Genomic DNA, 23,503 nt, shown 5'->3' with positions numbered 1-23,503 from the left:
ATGGTGAAGCAGTTTACGAGAATCAGATCTCATATTCAACCAAAACTGGCCAGAAGTCCTTGAATGCCAATTTCAGTGATAACTTTGTAGAGTTAGAGTTACCTTATTCAGAAGAAGATAAGATTTGTGTTGCAAATAAAAAGGTAACACAGAAAGGGAGAAAGTTTGGGCAAATCTTATATCTGGTAAGGGACTTGTATCTAGAATATATAAAGAATTCTTACAACTCAATAATAAAAAGACATCTCAATTTAAAAATGGGCCAACGATCTGAATAAGTATTTCTCCAATAAAGATGTACAAGTGGCATATAAGCACATGAAAAGATGCTCAACATCATTAGCTATCAGGTAATGCAACTCAAAACTACAATGAGTTACCACTTCACACTCAATAGGATGGCTGTAATAAAAAAAGGTGTATTTTAAAAGGAGAGGATAGGGAGAAATTGGATCCCTCATGCACTACTGGTGAGATTGTAAAATGGTGCAGCCACTTTGGAAAATAGCCTGGTAATTCCTCAAGAGGTTAAACACAGTTACTGTATCACCTATCATTTCCACTCCTAGATGTATACCCTAAAGAGTGAAAACATATGTCCACACAAAAATTTGTACATGGGGCTTCCCTGGTGGCGCAGTGGTTAAGAATCCGCCTGCCAGTGCAGGGGACATGGGTTCGAGCCCTGGTCTGGGAAGATCCCACATGCTGCGGAGCATCTAAGCCCATGCGCCACAACTACTGAGCCTACGCTCTAGAGCCCGTGAGCCACAACTACTGAGCCTGCATGCCACAACTACTGAAGCCCGCGTGCCTAGAGCCTGTGCTCCACAACAAGAGAAGCCACTGCAATGAGAAGCCTGCGCACCACAACGAAAGAGTAGCCCCCACTCGCCGCAACTAGAGAAAGCCCGCACACAGCAACGAAGACCCAACACAGCCAAAAATAAATAAATTAATTAATTAAAAAAAATTTTTACATGAATGTTATAGCAGCATTATTCACGATAGCCAAATTGTGGAAACAACCCAAATGACCGTCAACTGATAAATGGACAAATAAAATGTATATCCATGCAATAGAATATTATTTGACAATAAAAAGAAATAAAGTACTGGTACATGCTATAACAAGCATGAACATTGGAAACAGTATGTTACGTGAAAGCAGCCAAGCACAAAAGATTACATATATAATTCCATTTATATGAAATGTCCAGAATAGGGAAATCCATAGAGACAAAAAATAGATTAGTGGTTGCCTAGGCTTGGTCAGGGGAAGGTTTGGGAGGAAATGGGGAGTGATTACTAATAGGTTTCTGTTTTGGGGTGATGAAATTGTTGTAAAACTGATTGTGGTTGTGGTCGCATAACTGGGAATATACTAAAAAAATTTAGTTCTACTTTTGAAGTGAGTGAACCGTATGGTGTGTGAATTACGTCTCAGTGAAGCTGTTAATGTAAAAAAATATTTGAATTGTAGTTTTTGAAGTCTGTTAAGTGGGCAACTTGAATTGGGAATAGAAATTTTTAATTGCATATTTGCCATCACACTTCCAGCTAATGTACATAGCAAGTTGCTGTGTTAAAGATGAGATCCACCCAATACACTCGATATGGTACCGAGTGCTCCAACACAGATTCTTTTGAGGATATCCTGCCTATTCTGCTGCATCCTACTCATCTCTCTCTTGTTTATACAGCAAACATACAAACCACAAACTGGGCACCAAAATTGTGTGGTAGAACTCAGTTATAATATGGTTACTGATTTGTTCCAGAAAATGCATGTGTTAATTTTTTAAAAATTATCATTGAAATGACTAAAATGAAACATCACATATAACCATGAGCCTGAGAAATGGTGATCTAGAGGTATCTATTAAACTGTAAGAGAGGTGGCAGCTCCCTTCTCTAAATTGTTATTACAGATTTGCAAAAATGTCTAAAATATAGTATATCTGATTTTTTCCCTTGTTTGGTACACATGTTCATATACTTAATTTTTAAAAATTTTCATTAGGTAAGGATATCAGAAATGGAGCCAGTGCCATTAGTTTCTAAGAAAACTAACAAATATAAAGGACAGTAAATAGTTGTCTAGTTTCGTATAGATTTTACAGTCCTGGAATCTTAAAGTTGGAGGAACCCTAAGGTTAACCTAAACAAACATTTGGTAATTTCTTGGCTTCTTGAAATGAGCTGGAATTGGGGAAAAGGAATTCTTAATTCTTGAATCCTGATGATTCAAGATCAGACCTAGAGAGATGTAATTACTATTCATGCCAGCCTGCTCTGGGGGTGGGAATGCTGGCTCTGCAGCTTAATAACTTGAGCAAGTAACTGTACTAAGCCTTGGTTCCTTCCTCTCTGAAAAGAGGGATGGGTAAACTACATTGAGCAGTTATAGTGCTTGAATAAGAAAAACGTATGTGAAAGGAAAAGTCAGGTATTTATGACAGCTTTATGTGGTAAACTTAAAATGAGCCTTTTCATTTACATCTTAATACATTTTTTTTATGATGAAAGTGAGGATTTCTGGAAGCTAGCAGTGGGGAGAGGTTTAACCAACAGGAGAATAAACATTTATTCACGTACTTCTAAATGCCCTTTTTGTAGAGTAAGTCTTTCTTATTCTAACTTCCCACTCTACCTCGGTACGTATTGAAAACTCCCATCCTGGGTATATTTTACACTGTATGCTTACTTTGTATATAATAGTGCTTCCAATTTAAGCAAAAATTGTGCGAAATAAAGTGGACTCATTTGCCAAAATCCTGAAAGAAAAGTTAAACTTTAAGAAATTAAGAATTTAGAGGATGGGAGGACAAGATGGCAGAGTAGAAAGACCTTGAGCTCACCTCCTCTCATGAGCACAGCAAAATCACAGCTAACTGCTGAACAACCATCGATGAAAAAGACTGGAACCTACCAAAAAGATAATCTATATCCAAAGACATAAAGAAGAAACCACAGCGAGACAGTAGGAGGGGCACACTGGCGATATAATCAAATCCCATACTCCCCAGCTGGGTAACCCACAAACTGGAGAATAGTTATATTGCAGGAGTTCTCCCATGGGAGTGAGCGTTCTGAGCCCCATATCGGGCTCCCCAGCCTGGGGGGTCTGACATCTGGAGGAGGAGCCCTCAGAGCATTTGGCTTTGAGGGCCAGTGGGGCTTAATTACAGGAGCTCCACTCTTGGAGGGTGCATACAAGGTCTTGCACGCAATGGGACCCAGGGCAAAAGCAGTGACTTCATAGGAGCCTGGGCCAGACCTACCTGCTGGTCTTGGAGGGTCTCCTGGGGAGGACGGGGGTGGGGGTGGGGGCGGCTGTGGCTCCCCTTGAGGACATTGACACTGGTGGCAGAGATATCGGGGAGTATTCATCAGTGTGAACTCTTGCTGGAGGCTGACATCTTGCTTGGGTCATTATCACCAAGACCTGGCCCCACCCAACAGCCTGTAGTGCTGGGATGCCTCAGGCCAAACAGCCAACAGGGCAAGAACACAACCCCACCCATCAGCAGACAGGCTGCCTAAAGACTTCCTGATCCCACAGCCGCCTCTAGACATGCCCCTTGACTCGGCCTTGCCCACCAGAGGGCCAATACCCAGCCTCACCCACCAGGGGGCAGACACAAGAAGCAAGAAAACTACAGTCCTGCAGCCTGTGGAACTGAGTCTGCAAACACAAGTCAGAACCTACCCTGTGACCAGATGGTCCCTGGCCCTTGGGTGATGAGAGGGGAGTATACTGCTGGGACACCTGGACATCCCCTACAGAGGGCCACTTCTCCAAGGTTGAGAAATGTAACTAACCTACCACATACATAAAAATACAAATAGAAATTTAGACAAAATGAGACGGCAGAGAAATATGTTCCAGACAAAGGAACAAGATAAAACCCCCAAACAACAACTAAGTGAAGTGGAGATAGGCAGTCTACCCAACAAAGAGTTCAGAGTAATCATCATAAAGATGAACCAAGAACTCAGGAAAAGAATGGATGCACAGAGTGAGAAGTTACAAGAAGTTTTTAACAAAGAGTTAGAAAATATAAAGAGTGACCAAACAGAGTTGAAGAATGCAATAACTAAAATGAAAAATACACTGGAAGGAATCAGTAGCAGAATAAATGAGGCAGAACAGATTGGTGAGCTGGAAGAAAGAATGGTGGAAAGCACTGCCACGGAACAGAATGGAGAAAAAAGAATGAAAAGAAAGGACAGTTTAAGAGACCTCTGGGACATCAAACACACTAACATTTGCATTATAAGGGTACCAGAAGGAGAAGAGAGAGAGAAAGGGCCTGAGAAAATATTTGAAGAGATAATAGCTGAAAACTTCCCTAACGTGGGAAAGGAAACAGTTACCCAAGTCCAGGAAGTGCAGAGAGTCCCATACAGGATTAACCCAAGGGAAAATGTGCTGAGACACATAGTAATCAAATTGACAAAGATTAAAGATAAAGAGAAAATACTAAAAGCAACAAGGGCAAAGCAACAAATAACATACAAGGGAACTCCCATAAGGTTATCAGCTGATTTTTCAGCAGAAACTCTGCAGGCCAGAAGAGAGTGCCACAGTACATTTTAAGTGACAAAAGGGAAAAACCTACAACCAAGAATCCTCTACCCCGCAAGGCTCTCATTCAGATTTGATGGAGAAATCAAAACCTTTACAGACAAGCAAAAGCTAAAAGGATTCAGCACCACCAAACCAGCTTTACAACAAATGCTAAAGAAACTTCTCTAGGTGGAAAAGAAAAGGCCACAACTAGAAACAAGAAAATTACAAAATGGGAAAGCTCACTGGTAAAGGCAAACATACAGTCAAGGTAGGAAATCATCCACACACAAACTAGTAGGGAGGTTAAAAGGCAAAAGTTTGAAAAAAAAAAAAAAAAAAGGGAAAAGTAATAAAATAATCTCTATCCACAAGAGCAGTTGAGGGATATGCAAAACAATTAGATGTAAAATATATCAAAACCAGTAATCATGAGAGGAGGAGAGTGAAAATGCAGGATATTTAAAATGCATTTGAAATTGAGATCAACAACTTAAAACAATTGTGTATATATAGACTACTATACCAAAATTTCATGGTTACCGCAAACCAAAAATCTATAATAGATAAATACGCACAAAAAAGAAAAAGGAAATCCAAACACAACACTAAGGATAGTCATCAAGAAAGTAAGAATTTAAAGTAAGGGGGGGAAACAGCTTCATGAGTGTCCCGAGAATACTACTTTGGGGAAACACTGTTCAAATTTTGACTGTGTAATTAATTACCTTTTATAAAAAATTGGGAAATTAAGAAAAGAAAAACGTCACACCAGCCTACCACCACCCAGTACAGTGACTATCATGGCTGTGTGAATTTCCTTTTACTTTTTCCTGTGCTTATCTTAACTAGTTTTAATAACAGCAAGTGTATAATTTTGTGTTTTGTTTTTGTAATTTAATGTCATTAGCATTTTTGTTGTTGCATTGTTTTCATAACTGTATTTTTGAGTCATACAATGTCCTACTATAATCAACCATTATCTAATTGAATATATATGTATATTTATATGTTGCTTACAGTTATTTATTATCACAGATGATAAGGTGAAATTCTTGGGGCATATAGCTTTTTCCATACTTAAGACCTTTTCTTATTTTTTATTTTATTTATTTATTTTTAAATTTATTGAAGTATAGTTGATTTACAGTGTTGTGTTTCTGCTGTACAGCAAAATGATTCAGTTATATCATTACATATATATGTATGTGTATACTTTTTCATATTCTTTTCCATTGTACTTTATTACAGGATATTGAATATAGTTCCCTGTGCTATACAGTAGGACCTTGTTTATCCATTCTATATATAATAGTTTGCATCTGCTAATCCCAAACTCCCAATCCATTTCTCCCCCACCCCCTGCCCCCTTGGCAACCACAAGTCTGTTCTCTATGTTCTTAGAATAGATTGTTAGAAATTCTACATTAAAGTACATCTTTTTATGGGTTTTGATATCTGTTGGGCTTGTTCTATTTTAAAACAAGTGTTTTGGGCTGAATTCTTTATTTGCTTGCTTGTTGTGATTTTTGGATATGTAAAGAAGTGGCTTTGTTTTTTTAGCTACATTTTCCTACTGCTCTGAATTCTCTCTCTCTTTCTTTTTTCCTTTTTTAGGCTAAATTAATTACCCACCCAGCACAGCATCTTACAGGAAAAGCATAGCACTTCCTAGAGGAGTATGAGCATAACAGGAAGGTGTCATTGACTCTGAATTAAAATTTTAACCTGTCCCCTGAACAGCTACAGGATTTGGAAGCTGAATCAATGTTATCAGATGAGTTAGAATCCAAACCAGAGGTGAGCCCAGGCAACTGGTTTCCTTTTCTTTTGGTGGGCTGTATTCCAGAGTTTGTTCTTAGTTCAGGAGTCAGCAAACTTTTTCTGTAATAGTGCCAAGTAATAAATATTTTAGGTTTTGTGGGCCATATGGTTTTGGTTGTAACTACTAGTTTATTATTTTTCTGTTACTAAGTACTTTCTCAAAAATTTAAAAATTCAATTCTTACCTTTTATGACTTTTTATACTTGTTATTTAAATAAGTGTAAATTATTATCCATTTACATAATTACATAATGACAAAATTTATGTCTATGACATATATGTAATATTTACTACCACAAACGATTTTTTATTAATTTTGTGTATATCTAAAAGTGTTTTCTTTTTAAATGTGATTAGGGGATTTAAACATTTAAAATTTTTATTCATTTTTCTCATTTTAATTTTAGAACATTTGTGTTGCTTAGTGGAAAGATCACTGAATTTGGAATCATGTTACCTAAGTATGAAGACTGACATTGCTCCTAACTAGTGATGTGACCTTGGACTAGTCATTTAGTGTCTTCAACTTGATTCCTTGTCTTTAAAATACATGTTTAATCTTACTAAGTTACAGTGAGGATTAAAAGAGCCAATACACAGAAGAGTGCTTTATAAAATATAATCAGTACAATGCAGTTGAATTCGTAATAGCCACCATTTAAAAATATAATTATTTTTATCATTTCTCTGTTTTGTGGAAGGTGATAGAAGTTAATTATACGATTCAATTTTTATCTAGAACACTTGATAAAAATAATTTAAAATATTATTTTGTAGTTAATCTAGTTTTTCTATGAATAAGGTTGAGACTAGTGAGCAATCAAGACTTAATTACATCATTGCCTTTTGGTAAATTCAGAGGTTTAGATCCATTCATAATAACCTGTATTATTTGTTGTCTCCACATCCCCCCTTTCCCCTTCAGCTGCTGGTACAGTTTGTTCAGAATACGTCCATCCCACTGGGACAGGGGCTAGTAGAATCAGAAGCTAAAGACATTACTTGCTTGTCCCTCCTTCCAGTGACTGAGGCCTCAGAATGCAGTCGGCTAATGTTACCAGGTAAAAATTAAGATCACCAGAGATAAGATAAACAAGTCTTAAGAGCTTAGCCTTCTCTGTGGTACTGGTGGAATGTGATAACTGACTTTATAACTGACTGGTAGAAACTGTAAAAATTAGGACTGTGGAGAAAAAGCAACCATGGGAGTCATAGGTGCATTGTTAGTTTATTTATTTATTTAAAAAAAATATTTTTTTTGGCCATACCGCGTAGCTTGTGGGATCTTAGTTCCCCAACCAGGGATTGAACCCGGGCCCTTGGCAGTGAGAGTGTGGAGTCCCAACCACTGGACCGCCAGGGAATTCCCTGCATTGGTAGTTTAAGTCATAGGAATGGATATGAACACCCATAGAGTGAGAATGAGAAGAAAAGGAGGCCAAGGCAGAACTGCATGGAACTCCCTATTCAAGGTATGGGGTGAGGCAGGAGAGCCTGTGAAGGAGGGAAGAAAGAAAGGCTAGAGCAATAGGGGGAATACTGGCATAGAGTGCAGGCATGGAACCCAAGGGAATAGTCAAGTGTGACAAATGCTTCTAAGAGGCCCAGTGAGGCAGGGACTGTCCCAATGAGATAGGGTCAATGAGGTCATTGTTGACCTAGGCAGGACCTGTTCCTTGGAGAGGGAGTGGAAAGCCAGGCTGCAGTGGGTTGAGGTATCAGTGCAAGTTGAGGAAGTAACTATACTTTCTAAAGGCTGTCTTGCTATGGGAAGGAAAAAGAGAAGGACATAAAGTACATTAAAGAGTTCTTTTTTAAGATCTGAAATACTAGAGGGTGGTTTTATACTGAGAGGAAAGAGCCCATTAGAGAAGCTGCAAACACAAAGAGTAGATAATTGGTGAGGAGGCTCCAGGAGAGGTAGAAGGAAGTAGAATGCTGAGCATGGGTAGTGAGATTAGCTTTGGATGAGAAGAAGGAGATCCTATCACTTGACTATTAGGAAGGAAAACATTATTTTTGGATGCAATGGATTCTTTATTTTCTAGAAATTGAAATATTTAAAATTTGGAATATTAATGTTAAATCAGGGGATGGTCACCTGTTGGTGACAACTTATTTGTTATAAAGTCTTCTGGTTACTATCCTCTAGTGGTGTTCTTTTTTGATTTTTGAAGTGACTTAAGGGCAGATATATTCAACCAACCAGTGTTGATTTAAGGTTTCTCTATCTAGCTCCTGTCTTTCCCACATCTTCCATCTCTCAAGTCCCATTTTTCTACTGGTGTGTTGGGAGTGTTTCCAAATCCATGGATTTTCAATATGTGAAAATTTCCATGTGTTAATAAAATTTGATCTTCATTAGGCTTTTTTTTCCTCAATTTTCTCCCCCAATTTTAATTTACTGAATAAATATTTTGACAATAATAAAGGAAATGAAAACAGGAACAAAAGCATCCATCTTCTTTTCTACATTACCTTCTTTTAGTTTTAATTTTGATTCAAAATATTTTAGACAACCGGTTATAGATAATAGTAAATGAAAACCCATGTACTCACTTCCCAGCTCATGAAACGTAGTATTACAAACACAAATGTATCTGTACATACCTCCCTAACCTCATTCCCCTTCCTCCCAAATATGTGTGAATCATTCCATGCATGACCTACATATTTTCTTTTTAGTTGGGATATGTGATAGACACAGAAAAGCACAAAACTATATGGATATACCTTTTGAAGAATTATTATAAAGGAGATAGCACCACCCAATCAAGAAGTAGAACGTTGCCAGCTTCCAGGCCCTCAATGGGTTCCTCCATGATAAAAGCAACCTCTTTTCTTCCATAGGTCACCACTGCCCTCAATTTTTTGAAAATTCGTTCTTTGTTTTCCAAGTTTAATCACCCAAGTCTAATTTTAGCTGATTTTGGACTTTAAATGAGTGGAATCATATGAGTGTATCTTGTTGTACCTTTTATGTTTGTGAGATTCATCCTTGTGTGTAGCTCTGGTTTGTTTGGTTTCATTGCTGTATAGTATTCTGTTATATGAGTGTACCACAACTTCTTTTTCCATGCCACTGCTGATGAATATGTAGTTATTTTCCAGTGTTGTATTATGACAAACAGTGCTGCTATGAACTTTAAGAACAGTTTTTTTGTGGTAAAGTGTATATAAAATTTACCGTTTTAACCAGTTAAATTTACCATTTAACCAGTTGTGTGGCGTTAAATTCATTCACTTTGTTGTACAACTTCATTAGGCTTTGGAATGGCAGTGCTGTCCCTACGCTTCCACTTTATTTCTATAATCTTACCTGTTATCTCCTTGAAAGAAGAAAATAATGTAACCTGCCTTCTATAAAGATGAATGAAACCCCTGAAAACATCGGATGCTTTAGCACTGTAGTGCAATTCTTCATTATATTGCAACTAAAACCTTTGGAAATTCATCCCCTCCCTTAGAATAAAGTTCTAGAAGCAAGTCTTCTGAATTATTTCTTTACATCTGGTGTAAACCCAGAACCATAATGAAACACACTCATGATTCTATACAATTTCAGTTATATCCCAGGCTGTGATTTTTCCCCTAATGACTCACCAGAACTGTCACATACATGTTATAAAAATTAGAGAATCTTTTCCCAAGAAAAATAGTTTAAAATTTAGATCCTGTTCTTGAGTTCGTATTCATTGTGTAACTGTATTTTTCAAGGAAAATATACTGATTTGGGGCCTCAAAAGGACAAAGGTCTATAATGTCCAAATGTGGATGGTTTGTTATTAGTTACCACCGACCATCAGAGGAGTCTGCCCCTCACATTTTGGTTGACACCCTTCAGCTGCCTTTCACTCTCTCTTCTTTTCTGAGGCAGATTTAGTATTTATAAAATGAAAATGCTGTCTGCTCCTGTAAGGGTGTTAGATACCACTAAGGGATGTTACAAGGGTGTTAGGTACCATATATCAAAATGGTGAACTCCTTGGTGATAGGTGCTACATAAAGCTGTGGTATTTTCCCTTTACTAGATGATACTCCAAATCATACTAACTCCTCCAAGGAGGTTCCTTCCTCGGCTGTGTTGAGAAGCCTTCAGGTGAATGTGGGTCCAGACGGAGAAGAGACGAGGGCTCAGACTGTACAGAAGTCTCCGGAGTTTTTGTCCACTCCAGAGTCTCCTAGCTTGTTGCAAGATCTACAGCCAAGTGATAGCACTTCTTTTATTCTTCTTAACCTAACAAGAGCAGGTATTCTTTACCCTTTTCTGACTTCTGCTCATGCTTAAGAAAAAAAACTGGGGAGCAGGGAATAGTTAACTTAGTCATACTTAAAGTGGAAAGAAACTATTATTTTATTATTTTGGAGAATTGGTGTCGTTTGGTGATCAATTGGATATGTAGAGGGAGAAGGCAGACTCTAAGATGACTCAAAAATTTTTTGTTTGGGAAATTTAAGTGTTGTCATTCACCAAGATAGTGCACACAGGAAGAACAGGGCTGCGGGAGAATGATTAGTTCCTGTTGATATTGAGATTTCACAGGGACATTTAGGAGGAGGTGTCCTTTAGAGAGTTAGAAACAGGAATCCAGAGTTCTAGAGAGGTCTGGCGTGAAATAAGTAGTTTTAGTGCTTATCAGCATTCAGGAAGTGTATGAAACAATGAGCATGGATTATTTGATTCAGGAGTAGTCTGGAGCATAAAGAGAAAAGAAGGCAAATCTGGGACCCTGAAAAAAAATTTTAAGAGGGTAACAGAAGAATGGGAAGCAGCTTCTAGAGAGAGGGATCTCAAGAAAACAGAATGAGAATGATGTGCGGGGAGCCAAGGAAGGAAACGTTTTAAAGAAGAAAAGGTACAGAATCATGCCAAATACCACATACTGGGCCAGTGAGATGAGGACTGGGAAGTGTATGTCCGGCAAACTTAGCAAGAGCAATTGTTATTGAGGTAGTAGAGGTGGAGCTTAGGGTTAAAGAGATAGGGAATGGACAGCAGGTGAGAAAGTAGATACACAAGTTAGAAGTTAAGAAACTTCAAGAAACATGACTTTGAAGGAACAGGTGAGAAGGTGATATTTAGAGACATACTTGGGATTTTTCTATTCTTTAAAAAAAAAGATGGGAGAGACTTGAGCTTGGACAGATTGAAAGGCTGAAAGGGAATCTGTAAGGTGGCCACTAAGGAGGAATGGGTTGAAGTTGGGAGAGAGGAGAAAACTAAAAGATAGGATTGGGATCCTAGAGGTGAGGGTTAGCCTGGTTGCTGGGAAAGACCGTTTTGCCTCTGAAACAGGAGTAGGTAAGATAAAGAGCAGCCTGTCAGCTGGGAGTGGAAAGGTGATAACCTAATCTTGTATGAGAACAGAAGCTTGAGGGGAGAGGTGAAAGTCTGGAATAGCTGATCAGGACACAGAGTTTCTGAGCCAGGGCCAATCAAAGGATTACTTGATGGCTAACTTTCATATATCCTCTTGTTTCTTCCAGGTCTGGGCTCTTCAGCTGAACACTTAGTATTTGTACAAGATGAGGCAGAGGATTCAGGGAATGATTTCCTCTCCAGTGAGAGCACAGACAGTAGCATTCCATGGTTCCTCCGGGTTCAGGAGTTGGCCCATGACAGTTTGATTGCTGCTACTCGTGCACAACTGGCAAAGAATGCGAAAACCAGCAGCAATGGTGAGACCCCTGTGGTGTTTTCCTTTCCGGTATTCTGTGCAGAGATTTTGGTAATACAATGGCTATATTTTGAGTTGCATATAATCCAAATTACTTTATTGGTAAGAGCAGAAGGCTAGAAATGTGTAAATTGTTTTTCTTATTTTCTAAAAAATAACTCAGCCATGCCAGATTCATGTGCAGAATCAACTAAACTAGCACTCTCAATTGTCAGCTTTAAATAATACTGAACCCCTTTTAAAGGAAAAAAATTTTTTGCACATCTTGGTGTTATCTTGAATTGTTTTTATTGTGATGGTCCTTATACTTAGAGCTTTTACACCATTATGAAATTAAAACAGTTTTATCAATTAATAGAAATAAAACTACAAAACCAATAAAAATAAAATTAATTTTAAGTCAGTGTGGCAGATGATAATGTTTTGCTGAAACTAAATTGCTGCTCATGGCGATTTAGCGATTAGCAGCTACCATAGTGCTGCTTTTTTGGGGGTTGGGGGTGGGCAGGGCAGGGAGGGTGGAACCGATTCACCAGAAGACCTAAATATCCAAATAGGGTATAGTGTGGTTTCTTTTGAGTTCAGCATGCCTGTACTATTTACTCTGTGCCACTTTTTTTCTATCCAGTAATTTTCAAAGTGTGGTCCCTGGATCATCAGCATCACCAGTAATTTAGAAATGCAAATTATCAGGTCTCATCTTACTGAATCAGAAACTTGGAAGTTTTTAGTAAGCCCTCATTGTGGTTATGATGCATGTTAAAGCTTGGGGAACATCGCTCTATTCACACCACTCCTAAACCACTGCAAAACCTTTGCTTGTGTAGCATGCCATAATATTTTTTGTTTTAGGTCTGTCTCTGTATTTTCTCATTAACCTGTGACAATTAAGGTAATACAAAAAATTATTGAGATAAGGTACATAGTGTCATTACCACAAACATACTATCACTTCCATCTAAGTTGAAATACAGAAATATTTTAATTTTGTGTGTGATGCTGTATATCAGGAGTCAGCAAAGGACCAAATAACCACCTGTTTTGTAAATAAAGTTATATTGGAACACAGGCATGCCCTTTAATTACTAATTGTCTATGGCTGATCCTGTGGCAAAGTTGAGTAGTTGTGACAGAGACCATATGGCCCTCAAAGCCAAAAAATAATCTGCTCTTTGCCCCTTTACAGGAAAAGTTTACTGACCTGCTCTATACAGTACTACTTTCACTGGAAATTATATCCCAAATGCAAAGACCTTGCCCACATAACTGTAGGATCTTTAACGTGTTTACAGTGTTATTCAACATGTACCATATAAGGTGTTGAGTTTCTTTGTCTCTCTTGCTCTCTCTTTTCTTGGGGGGTGAGGGAGGGGGAAACCATTTCATCAGATGACCTCTAAATATCCAAAACTATCATTGGCTGAGGTCATTTTAAGCTAATCTGTCTTCTGCAAACAGTGCTTTGTTTTCAAAAACGAAGTAATTTAGGGAGCACTTTGAGAAATTTTATAATGACTCAAAATACAAGACAGGTCACTCTTTTCTGAAGGATTTTTTCCCCCCCGTTATATGATTATATCAATGTTCTCATTGTATTGATATCTACAAAATTGAATGCATGAAGCCCCAACTGTCATCAGTTTATACTTTTTTTTTTTTTTTTTAATTTCATTTATTTTTTGGCTGCATTGGGTCTTGGTTGCTGCGCGCAGGCTTTCTCTAGTTGCAGCGAGCGGGGGCTACTCTTCGTTGCGGTGCGTGGGCTTCTTATTGCGATGGCTTCTCTTGTTGCATAGCATGGGCTCTAGGCGCACGGGCTTCAGTAGTTGCAGCACGTGGGCTCAGTAGTTGCGGCATGTGGGTCCTAGAGCGCAGGCTCAGTAGTTGTGGCACATGGGCTTAGTTGTTCTGTGGCATGTGGGATCTTCCCAGACCAGGGCTGGAACCCGTGTCCCCCACATTGGCAGGCGTATTCTTAACCACTGCGCCACCAGGGAAGTCCTGTCACTGGTTTAAATCTCTGGATTAGCATGGGTTTCTACAGACCTTTCATTAGAAATTAATTAGCTGGAGCTCTTGAGTTAGTGGGAAATTTTCCTTACAGTATATGCACTTCTGTGCTGTTTAAAAATTACCCATGTTTCAATTAAACAAACAAAAAAACTATGTGGGACAATATTTAAAAAGAACAAGTTAATTAATATTAACTAGCAAAAGGCATCTTAGGTTCCGCTCTGACCTTGGAGCAATTAGTTTTATGATTAGCGTTTGGTGAAGTACAGCAAGGAGAATGTAGGGCAGGAAGAAAGTAAGGTTAATAGATGGGACAGAAACTGCCTTTGACCAACTGTCAGGTTCCCGGGAGTGTGATAGGTATAACATATTATCCTACTCTTGGCTTTTGAGAGGGAAATTTGGAAATATGAATCTTATTCCTAAGGTATATGTAGTGGAAAGATAAACTCCATATGTTTATAACAGAATTAAGTGGTTGTGAATGTTTTTCTCTATTGATGTCCAACTATGAATTGAAGAAAATGAAAGAAAGGGTGCACCACCTACTAATCCGGAATTTATTTAAAGATTCAGTTAACTGATTTCGTTTAAATTTAAGGAAGTCACTGCACCATATGCTCCTCTCCTCCCCTCCTTTTATTCTGTTGAACAAAAAACTTGAGCAGGTATTATCTCTAACTTTTAAAAATGTGGTAAGAAATTTGAAAATGAGCTGAGTTTTTGCATTCTTAGATATTTTGTAGCTAAGGAGGGGTGGTACAGGAAATTAGAAGGTGATTCTTATTCTCTAGAACAATAGAAACAGCCAAATTGACTTCAGAAGATAGAAATCTAAGAATGGCCATCTACAAAAGAAATTACTACTGTAAGTTCACAACTAAGCCAGACTGGCTGCTTCTCCTTAAAATACAAGTTTTTATTACCTAGAGCTTTAAGTCATCTTCTGTTGGACCCCACTCCTGGTGTTGACATACCTGCTTCCTTACCAATCTGTAATGCAAAATAGGTTGAACTCTGCTTTTTGATATGAAACCATTTTGGATATTTCTTACATTTGCCAAAGAGGCCTAGTCTTGTGGCTTTTTGTAGTTCTGTGGATTAAGTAAGGGGATGGGGATATAGAGCCCTCTCACTTCTGTTAAATGAATGCAAAGAGAGCTGGGGAAGATGAAGATCGATATGTGATTAATGATCACTAGGAGTGGCTTTATTGTTTGAACCAAAGTATCTGAGTGGAATCCTTCCCTAGATTACAAACATGTGACTCTGTTACAGGGGAAAATGTCCACCTTGGTTCTGGTGATGGGCAACCGAAAGATTCTGGGCCCCTTCCTCAAATGGAGAAGAAGCTCAAGTGTACAGTTGAAGGCTGTGACCGGACGTTTGTGTGGCCAGCTCACTTTAAGTACCACCTCAAAACTCATCGGTGAGCAAACCTGAGATTCCATACTTGGAGCTTAAGAAAGTTGATGCTTCTGAAGGAACTTGACAGAAGTCCCCCCACTTGACAGATTAAAGGAAAGGAGGGGCTCCAGCTGACTTGTGGTTAAGATGTCTTTTGTTCTTTAATAGAAACATTTGCATTGTCTCATTTACCTTGTTCTTCACAAATATTTAATAAAACATTTGGCACCTAAATATCTTAGAGCAAGGGTTCTCAAATCTCATCATAAAACATAATGTCTTGGAGAACTCAAAAATTATACATAAGCTTAAGCCCCACTCTAAACCTGTGAAATCAGTATTTCAAGAAGTAGGGCATCTGTAGTTTTAACAAACTTCAGGTGATCCTGATACATCTAGATTTGGGATTTACTGTCTGCCTTGAGAGTCAGTAGGAGCTTTGACTTGTCCTCTCTAGCAAAGAGCGTTTTCAGGCATTGTTGCGTATGTGATTTTTTTTTTTTTTTCCCCAGAAACGACCGCTCCTTTATCTGCCCTGCAGCAGGTTGTGGGAAAAGCTTCTATGTACTGCAGAGGCTGAAGGTGCACATGAGGACCCACAATGGGGAGAAGCCCTTTATGTGCCCCGAGTCTAACTGTGGTAAGCAGTTCACTACAGCTGGAAACCTGAAGAACCACCTGCGCATCCACACAGGTGTGTGCCACCCCAGCATTCCCGCAGGCCGTCTACTGCTTGGCTCGGGGCCTGCTGGCTGTCCTTAGGAGACGAAGGTTGGGGTTGTTGCTAGAACTCTGAGGATGAAATTTCTTTTTTTCAAATGCCTCATGGCACTTTTCAGTTCTTTCAGTAACATTTACTGTCACCTCTGTGTGAGAATGGACAGTTTGATTTCTGTCTCTGGTAGCCTTAAGTAGGAAGGGATATAAGACTGTCACTGATAACAATGATATGATCATATATGGACAGAAATGAGCCTTTCCAAATATCTTCGAACTTAACACAGTTGTAGTTTTGGTCATTACCATTTATTGAGTTACACAAACCACACAGATTCTGTTCTAGGCACTAAATGGGGGGTAAGGTGAGGGGAAATACAAAAGCTAAGATTAATCCCCGACTTTGAGTTTACTTTCTTGTTAAGAGCCTCACAACCTGAGAAACAGAATGGAGAAGTGACTTGTCCTGAGTCAAACAGCATGTTAATATCAACGGAGCAAAAGAAAGATATCCTGATTTCTTAATCTAAAAGCTTAAGGGTGACTTTCCAAGCCACTTGGCCCAGCTGTGCTAAGTCTCTTGCCAGAGCTTAATCACTGAACCCAGACTACTCCCGTAGGATGTGTAACTATTCTTCCCACTTTCTCTTTCTCTTCCTTGTTTATCCTTGCATTGCTAAAATGACAGCAGGTACAAATAAATGGCATTTAAAAAGTGAAACCCAAGCTGAAGCCACCTTTGTTCTACGCATGTCCCTATGATTCCCTCTAGATTGACATTACCACTGGATATATTTTAGGGCAGAATAGCTCTGTTCTCAGCTCTTTCTTTCTTTCTTTCTATTTATTTATTATTTAATTTTTGGCCGTGTTGGGTCTTTGTTGCTGCACTTGGGCTTTCTTTAGTTGTGTGGCGTGCGGGGGCTACTCTTAGTTGTGGTGCACGGGCTTCTCATTGCGGTGGCTTCTCTTGTTGCAGAGCATGGGCTCTAGGTGTGTGGGCTTCAGTAGTTGTGGCACGCGGGCTCAGTTGCTCCTCAGCATGTGGGATCTTCCCAGAACAGGGCTCGAACCTGTGTCCCCTGCCTTGGCAGGCGGATTCTCAACCACTGTGCCACCAGGGAAGCCCCTCAGCTCTTTCTTGAAAGAGTATTCTTGCTCCAAGAAAGCAGTTTGAATAAAAGAACAGGAAAAACATCTAGCTGAATAGTTAAGGAAAGTAGTAGAATTCACTGTGCCTTATTAAATTCAGTAACCTCTTCATCCTTGTGCCACTTGTCATCTTTGTAGCATTTGATAAAAGTGAACATATTTTAAAATGCTTTCTTTTATTCAGAGTGTGACCTGATTTTCTCTCTTCATTCTGACTCTTGCTAGCTCTGCCTTGTTAATCTAATTGTTGACCAATTTCAGAATTTTGGGTTTCTCCCATTTTACTCGATGTGCTGTCTCATTGCAGTCTCAGGCTTCAATTTAATCATTTCTTCCTGGATGTCTCACAGATCTGAATCTCAATAATTAATATAATAATAAAAGTTAGGACTTCCCTGGTGGTGCAGTGGTTGAGAATCTACCTGCCAATGTAGGGGACACGGGTTCGAGCCCTGGTCCGGGAGGATCCCACATGCCGCGGAGCAACTAAGCCCGTGCACCGCAACTACTGAGCCTTCGCTCTAGAGCCCGTGAGCCACAACTACTGAAGCCTACACGCCTAGAGCCCGTGCTCCAGAACAAGAGAAGCCACCGCAATGAGAAGCCCGCGCACCACAATGAAGAGTAGCCCCTGCTGACCGCAACTAGAGAAAGCCCGCGTGCAGCAACAAAGACCCAACGCAGCCAAAAATAAATAAATTAAAAAAAATAATAATAAAAAGCATTTATTAAGGCAATTTAATATGTACCAAGCACATATACATTATCTCATTTAATCTTCAAGGTACGTTTATGCTTTAGATACTGAGTTTATTGATGGAGAAACAGAAGGTTAGAGGGTTAAGTAACTTGCCCAACGTTATGCAGCTAGGAAATGGTAGAACTGGCATTTGAATTCTGATCTGACTCCAGAGCTCTTGCAAGGATTTTATTTTCAAGTGCTGACAACTCATTTTATCTCAAATGTCAAAATTAACCTCAGATCTTTATTAGTAGTAACAGTAGTAATTAAAGCTGCCAATTTTAGTGGCTTACTATGAGGACTTACTGTGTGCCAGGCACTATGCTTAAATATATTTAACTTATATCATTTCATCTAATCCTCAAAATAATCTTTTGAGGTTGTATTATGTTAATTTTACAGATAAAAAAACTGATTCTCATAGGTTTTAAATATCTTCCCCATACTGGTAAGTGGTAGTGCCAAGACTTGAACTCAGGGCTAACTGGCTCATGCTCAACCATTATGTAGCATTGCCTCTTGACTCCTCCTCTTCTTTATCGCAGCAAAATCACCATCCTCTCAGTTTCCAAATAGGAAGGCCATCTAACTTAAGGCAGCTTGATGAGATTCCTGCCACTAGATTCTGATGAATCTTTTGTGAAATCTTTTTCTGAGGTTCTTGAGTTCATCTTGTTAAACATTTAACCTTATTTATTAACTGCAATTTTCTGTTTTCCTGATGTTTATTCTGTCATTTGTATGAATATATTGTTCATTCATTTGGTGACTTTTGGAGTGCCTGGCATTCTGGGGTTAGTGTGAGTATACAGATAACGCTTTCCAAAAAGTTACAGACCACTGGAAAATCACAAACATTAAACTGTGTGGTATAGTCTGAAAGAACAGTATCATCTAGAGCTGTGCTCCTCCCTCCTTCAGGGCCCAGCTCCGGTATCGTCAGCATGCCAGCCTTACTTGCTGAGTTTCTGTTTTTCTCCTTTACTGTCTCACACTGTCACACTCATAACAGTTCTGACACCAAATGTGTTTTCCCACACCAAGCAAGTCTCTGTGACACCAGGTGGGTGTCTATAATTTAACTGAATTCTGACACTATCTGGAAACAGCGTCAGATCCCACAGGTTAAGGGCTCAGCCCCACAAGACTGCCACCTACTTCAGATGTCTATTGCAAGTAGCAAGTCCCCAGGTTACTCACAACCTCTGTCTGACTTGGCTACCAATTGGAGTTCCCATGACCCCGCCCCAGATTCAATTATTTGCTAGAACAGCTCACAGAACTCAGGGAAACATGTTTACCAGTTTATTATGTAATAAAGGATATGATAAAGGATACGGGTGAGCAGCCAGACAAAGAGATACACAGGGTGAAGTCTGGAACAGTCCCAAGCACGGGAGCTTCTGTCCCTGTGGAGTTGGGGTGTGCCACTCTCTTGGCACATAGACATGTTCACCAGCCCAGAGGCTCTCTGAACCCTGTACTTTTGGAATTTTTATGGAGGTTTCATCACGTAGGCATGATTGATGATTAATCCATTTCCAGGCCCTCTCTCCTCTCTGGAAAATGGGGGTAGGGCTGAAAATCTCAAGCTTCTAATCATGGCTTGGTCTTTCTGGTGACTCGCCCCCATCCAGGAGCCCACCAAGAGTCACCTCATTAGAAGAGACACTGCTGTCACCCAGTAAATTCTAAGGGGTTAGGAACTCTGTGTCAGGAATCACTGTCAAAGACCAAATATTAGAACAACAGATTATCCTAGTGCTCATGTCACTTAAAAAATTACAAGGGGTTCAGGAGCTCTGCATCAGGAGCTAGGATCCAAGATTAAATGTTAGAACAAAAAATTCTCCTAGCACCCCTGTGTACAAGGGTTTTGAAGCTGTGTGTCAGGAAACTGGGGCAAAGACCAATATATATACTTACTTCACACTTGTCGTTTTCTGAACTTGCTTTGGGCGCTCTCAGTTTCAAGGCTGTGCTCATACTAGTCCTTATGCCTGAAATTTCCTTTCATCCTTGTCATCTTTAAAGAGCAGCTTAAATTCAGCTTCTTTAAAAAGAGAAGTTACCACAGTAAGAATTCCTCCCCTTTATAATTGCATATAGCACTTTTTTATACCAGAATTAAAGTCATTTATGAATACGTTTATCTCTCACTAGGTTGTGACCCTTGGGAGATATGGACTGCATCTCTGATTTTTTTCACTTTTTATTTTGAAACAATTATAGACTCATGAGAAGTCACAAAGAGTACAAAGAGTTCTGTATGTGCTTCACCCAGCTTCCACTCAGAAGTGACATCTTATGTAGCCATAGTACAATATCAAAACCAGAAAGTCGGCAGTACTGTCAGTTAGTCTACAGACCTCATTCAGTTTTCACCATGCATCTTTGATTTTTAAAATAACAAAGTAATACTGTAGAAAATGAAAATTACGGAAAAGCACAAGAAGAAAATAAATCATAATACCACTATCAGGATATAACTACTGTTAACACATTGTGAGATTTTTCTGTGTACCTCTCACTAAACAGCTGTTTTTATTTGTTTGCTTTTATAAGATAGGATTATGTAATACCTATTTTATAACCTTTAAAAATCTGTACTCTTAAATGGATCTAGAAACTCAACCTTAAAGAGAATTGATGTAAGGTAAAAATCCTGAGAGCGTATACACTGTTTTCCTGATATCCTCAGAAGGGATGGGATCACCAAAGAAGGTAGCGCAGTGCAGCTGGGGCTCAGCCCGTGAGGAGGGAGAAGGAAGTATTATGCTCAGAGGCAGCTACTCTAAAGAAAAGGGCAGGGCTGTCTGCAGGGCTGTGTACTAGGAGATCACTGAGAGGTGACACCTGCTGGATAGTCCGGTTGAAATTATATAGCATGAATTCAGGAAATCAGAGTAAGTCGTTGGAAACAGGAAAAGATTGATGGGAAAAGAGAATAATAGTTCATCAGAAGACTGAGTCTTTATCTTATTTTCTGTCTCTAGGAGAGAAGCCTTTCCTTTGTGAAGCCCAAGGATGTGGCCGTTCCTTTGCTGAGTATTCTAGTCTTCGAAAACATTTGGTGGTTCACTCAGGTACTAGAACCTGTGCCATTCATAGATTTCAGGGAAGATGGAGAGCCAAAAGGGTAAAAGGTTAGGGTAGTGGTATAAAGAAATCTAAAGAGAAACAAACTGTTCACTGTAAAGTTTCCTCCCTATCCTGACAAAATCAGAAATCAAGGCCCTTGATCCCTGCATTCAAAGGGCCATATAATCAAGGAGAAAATATCTAATTATTATTATTTTCAGCTGAGCCATTGAACTGCTTTCTAATTGAGACCTTTTTCTGAGGGAATCAACAAATTTATTTGGCACTACACTGGGTACTTTATAAGTTACGTCAGATATGGTCCATGGAGTTATTCAGAGCAGAGACTTGCCAAGGCAGAAGTGAACTCAAAGTGGAGAGAGATTCTAAAATGGAATCTGGTAATTGTTCAAATGGCTAGCCATGGGAAGCAAAGGGAAGCCAGAATGGGAGGAGTGGGGAGAAGGAACTAGAAGTTATTTATCATGAAGACAGCAAAACAGTTCAGTGGGAGCAAGGGAGTTGGAGAGGTATAATCAGTCAGGGATGTGAATTTCAAAGCTGAGATCCTAGGGGTAGAGCAGTTTTTTAATATGATGACAGATTCTAAGCAGAGATAGCAAACTGATAGCCTGTGGGTTAGATGTGGACTTCCAGATGTGTTTTGCTTGGCTTGTAGAGTGTTTTCATTTTACTGTTCTTTATTTATTATGTAAAATTTTGTCAAACATACATAAAAGTAGAGAAAAATACTTTTTTACATAACAATAATGCTGTTATCATATCTATCAAAATTAACAATAACTCCTTGGTTTTATCTGAGATTCACTCCATGTTTAATTTTTTTCCAATTGTCTCAAAAATGTCTTTTAAAGTGGCTTTGTTTAAATCAGGATCCAACAAGGTCCACTCGTTGCACTTGGCTAGTAAGTCTTCTTGAATCTAGATCTATCTGTACTTCTTGTTTTTCATGCTATAGACTTATTGAACAACAGAGTCAGTTGGTCCTGTAGCTCATCCCACGTTCTGGATTTGTTGGTTTGCCTCCTTTTCTGTCATTTAACTTGTTCCCCTGTATTTCCTAAAAGCTTCAAAGGTTCAAAGATTTTGGCAAGGTTTTGTTATAGGTGGTTGTGTTTCATTTTGCATCACATCAAGAGGCATACAGAGCTTAATTGTTAAAATTGATCAGTTGGTTCAGGTGGTAACACCCTGATCCCCCCATTGTAATGTTCCCTAGCAGCCTTATGGTTTCATCTCTGAATAACGCCTGAATTCGTTATTTCAGCAGGGTTGTAAAATGTTATTTTTCTAATTCTATTATTCATTCACATTTGTTAGCCGGAATTCTTCTGTATAATGGGTCTCTATCAACTAGGGCTATTTGGTAATTTGTACACGAAAGGCAGGATAAATGTGTAATTCTTTTAACTGTGAGTTTTCAGAGTAAGAAATTGGTACTCTGGTTACTTCTAGTAGTGTCATTTTCACTGCTTTTTTTCTCTCTCTCTCTCATTAGTATTATCTTGAATTCATGTGTTTCTACATATTCACTGTATTTCAATCCATTATAGTTATTTTTTAACAGCTTTTGGACCTATAATGCACATACCTTAAAGTTCACCCATTGTAAGTATACACATCAGTGATTTTTAGAAAATATATAGGATTGTACAATCACCACCACAATCCAGTTTTAGAACACTTGCATCACACCAAAAGTTCCTTTGTGCCCCTTTGCTGTTAGTTCCTGCTCCCACCCCCAGATCCAGGCAGTCATTGATCAGCTTTCTGTCTCTATATATTCTGCCTCTTCTGGAAATTTTCTGGTCATTTCACTTAGTTTTGCTATCTACTAGTCCCCTGTAGGCATAAGGGGTTTTTTTTGTTTTTGTTTTTGTTCTTTGGCGTAAGATTTTGACCCCGCTCTAAGTGTGGTTGTCTGGGTAGGTGGGATAGAAGTTGAGGGTTTCAGACTTGAGGACCTAAGGGATAGTTCAGATCATTGTGTAGAAGAACCACCAGTGTGAACGTTGAAGACTGAGAGTTGTGGCAGGAAACGGGATAAAGGTATATTATGAATCCAGGGTTGGAATCCTTGAGGCTAGTGCATGTCCTTGAGGTCCATGGAAGACTGTATCTGAAAAGGGAAGTAAATATTCTGTGTGTCTACCATGATCTTATACCAGAGAAGTTGTTTTGTGGAAGCAGCAGTACAGTGGGTCTAGAGAGTACTGGAGGCTGGGAGCAGTGAGTGTGCTAAGCCCTCCTGGTGTACTTTCCAGCCTTCCCCTGTGTACTGAAGGTTGAGAGGC

The 23,503-nt window shown here is 39.1% G+C and overlaps 1 protein-coding gene across 10 annotated transcripts in view; it reads left to right on the top strand.

Annotated features, from left to right (window-relative positions):
* The window catches only part of ZNF410 (zinc finger protein 410), a 41,563-nt gene that overhangs the window by 9,276 nt on the left and 8,784 nt on the right, over positions 1-23,503 (top strand). For 5 of the 10 annotated variants that reach the window (XM_082451753.1, XM_082451747.1, XM_082451750.1 and 2 more), the window contains 7 exons: positions 6,191-6,373; positions 7,324-7,459; positions 10,430-10,648; positions 11,886-12,077; positions 15,368-15,518; positions 16,009-16,190; positions 21,104-21,193. In XM_082451753.1, the coding sequence (XP_082307879.1) occupies positions 6,341-6,373; positions 7,324-7,459; positions 10,430-10,648; positions 11,886-12,077; positions 15,368-15,518; positions 16,009-16,190; positions 21,104-21,193 (1,003 nt within the window). In that variant the 5' untranslated portion in view covers positions 6,191-6,340. The remainder of the gene's footprint in view (positions 1-6,190; positions 6,374-7,323; positions 7,460-10,429; positions 10,649-11,885; positions 12,078-15,367; positions 15,519-16,008; positions 16,191-21,103; positions 21,194-23,503) is intronic. The other 5 variants (XM_082451751.1, XM_082451755.1, XM_082451754.1 and 2 more) reach the window with 5 other exon arrangements.

The sequence above is a fragment of the Balaenoptera physalus genome (assembly GCF_965194825.1).
Source record: "Balaenoptera physalus genome assembly, chromosome: 2".
In the NCBI taxonomy this organism is placed as follows: Eukaryota; Metazoa; Chordata; class Mammalia; order Artiodactyla; family Balaenopteridae; genus Balaenoptera; species Balaenoptera physalus.
The sequence above is the reverse complement of the archived record's forward strand: the minus strand, read 5'-3'. Positions and strand labels throughout refer to the sequence as shown.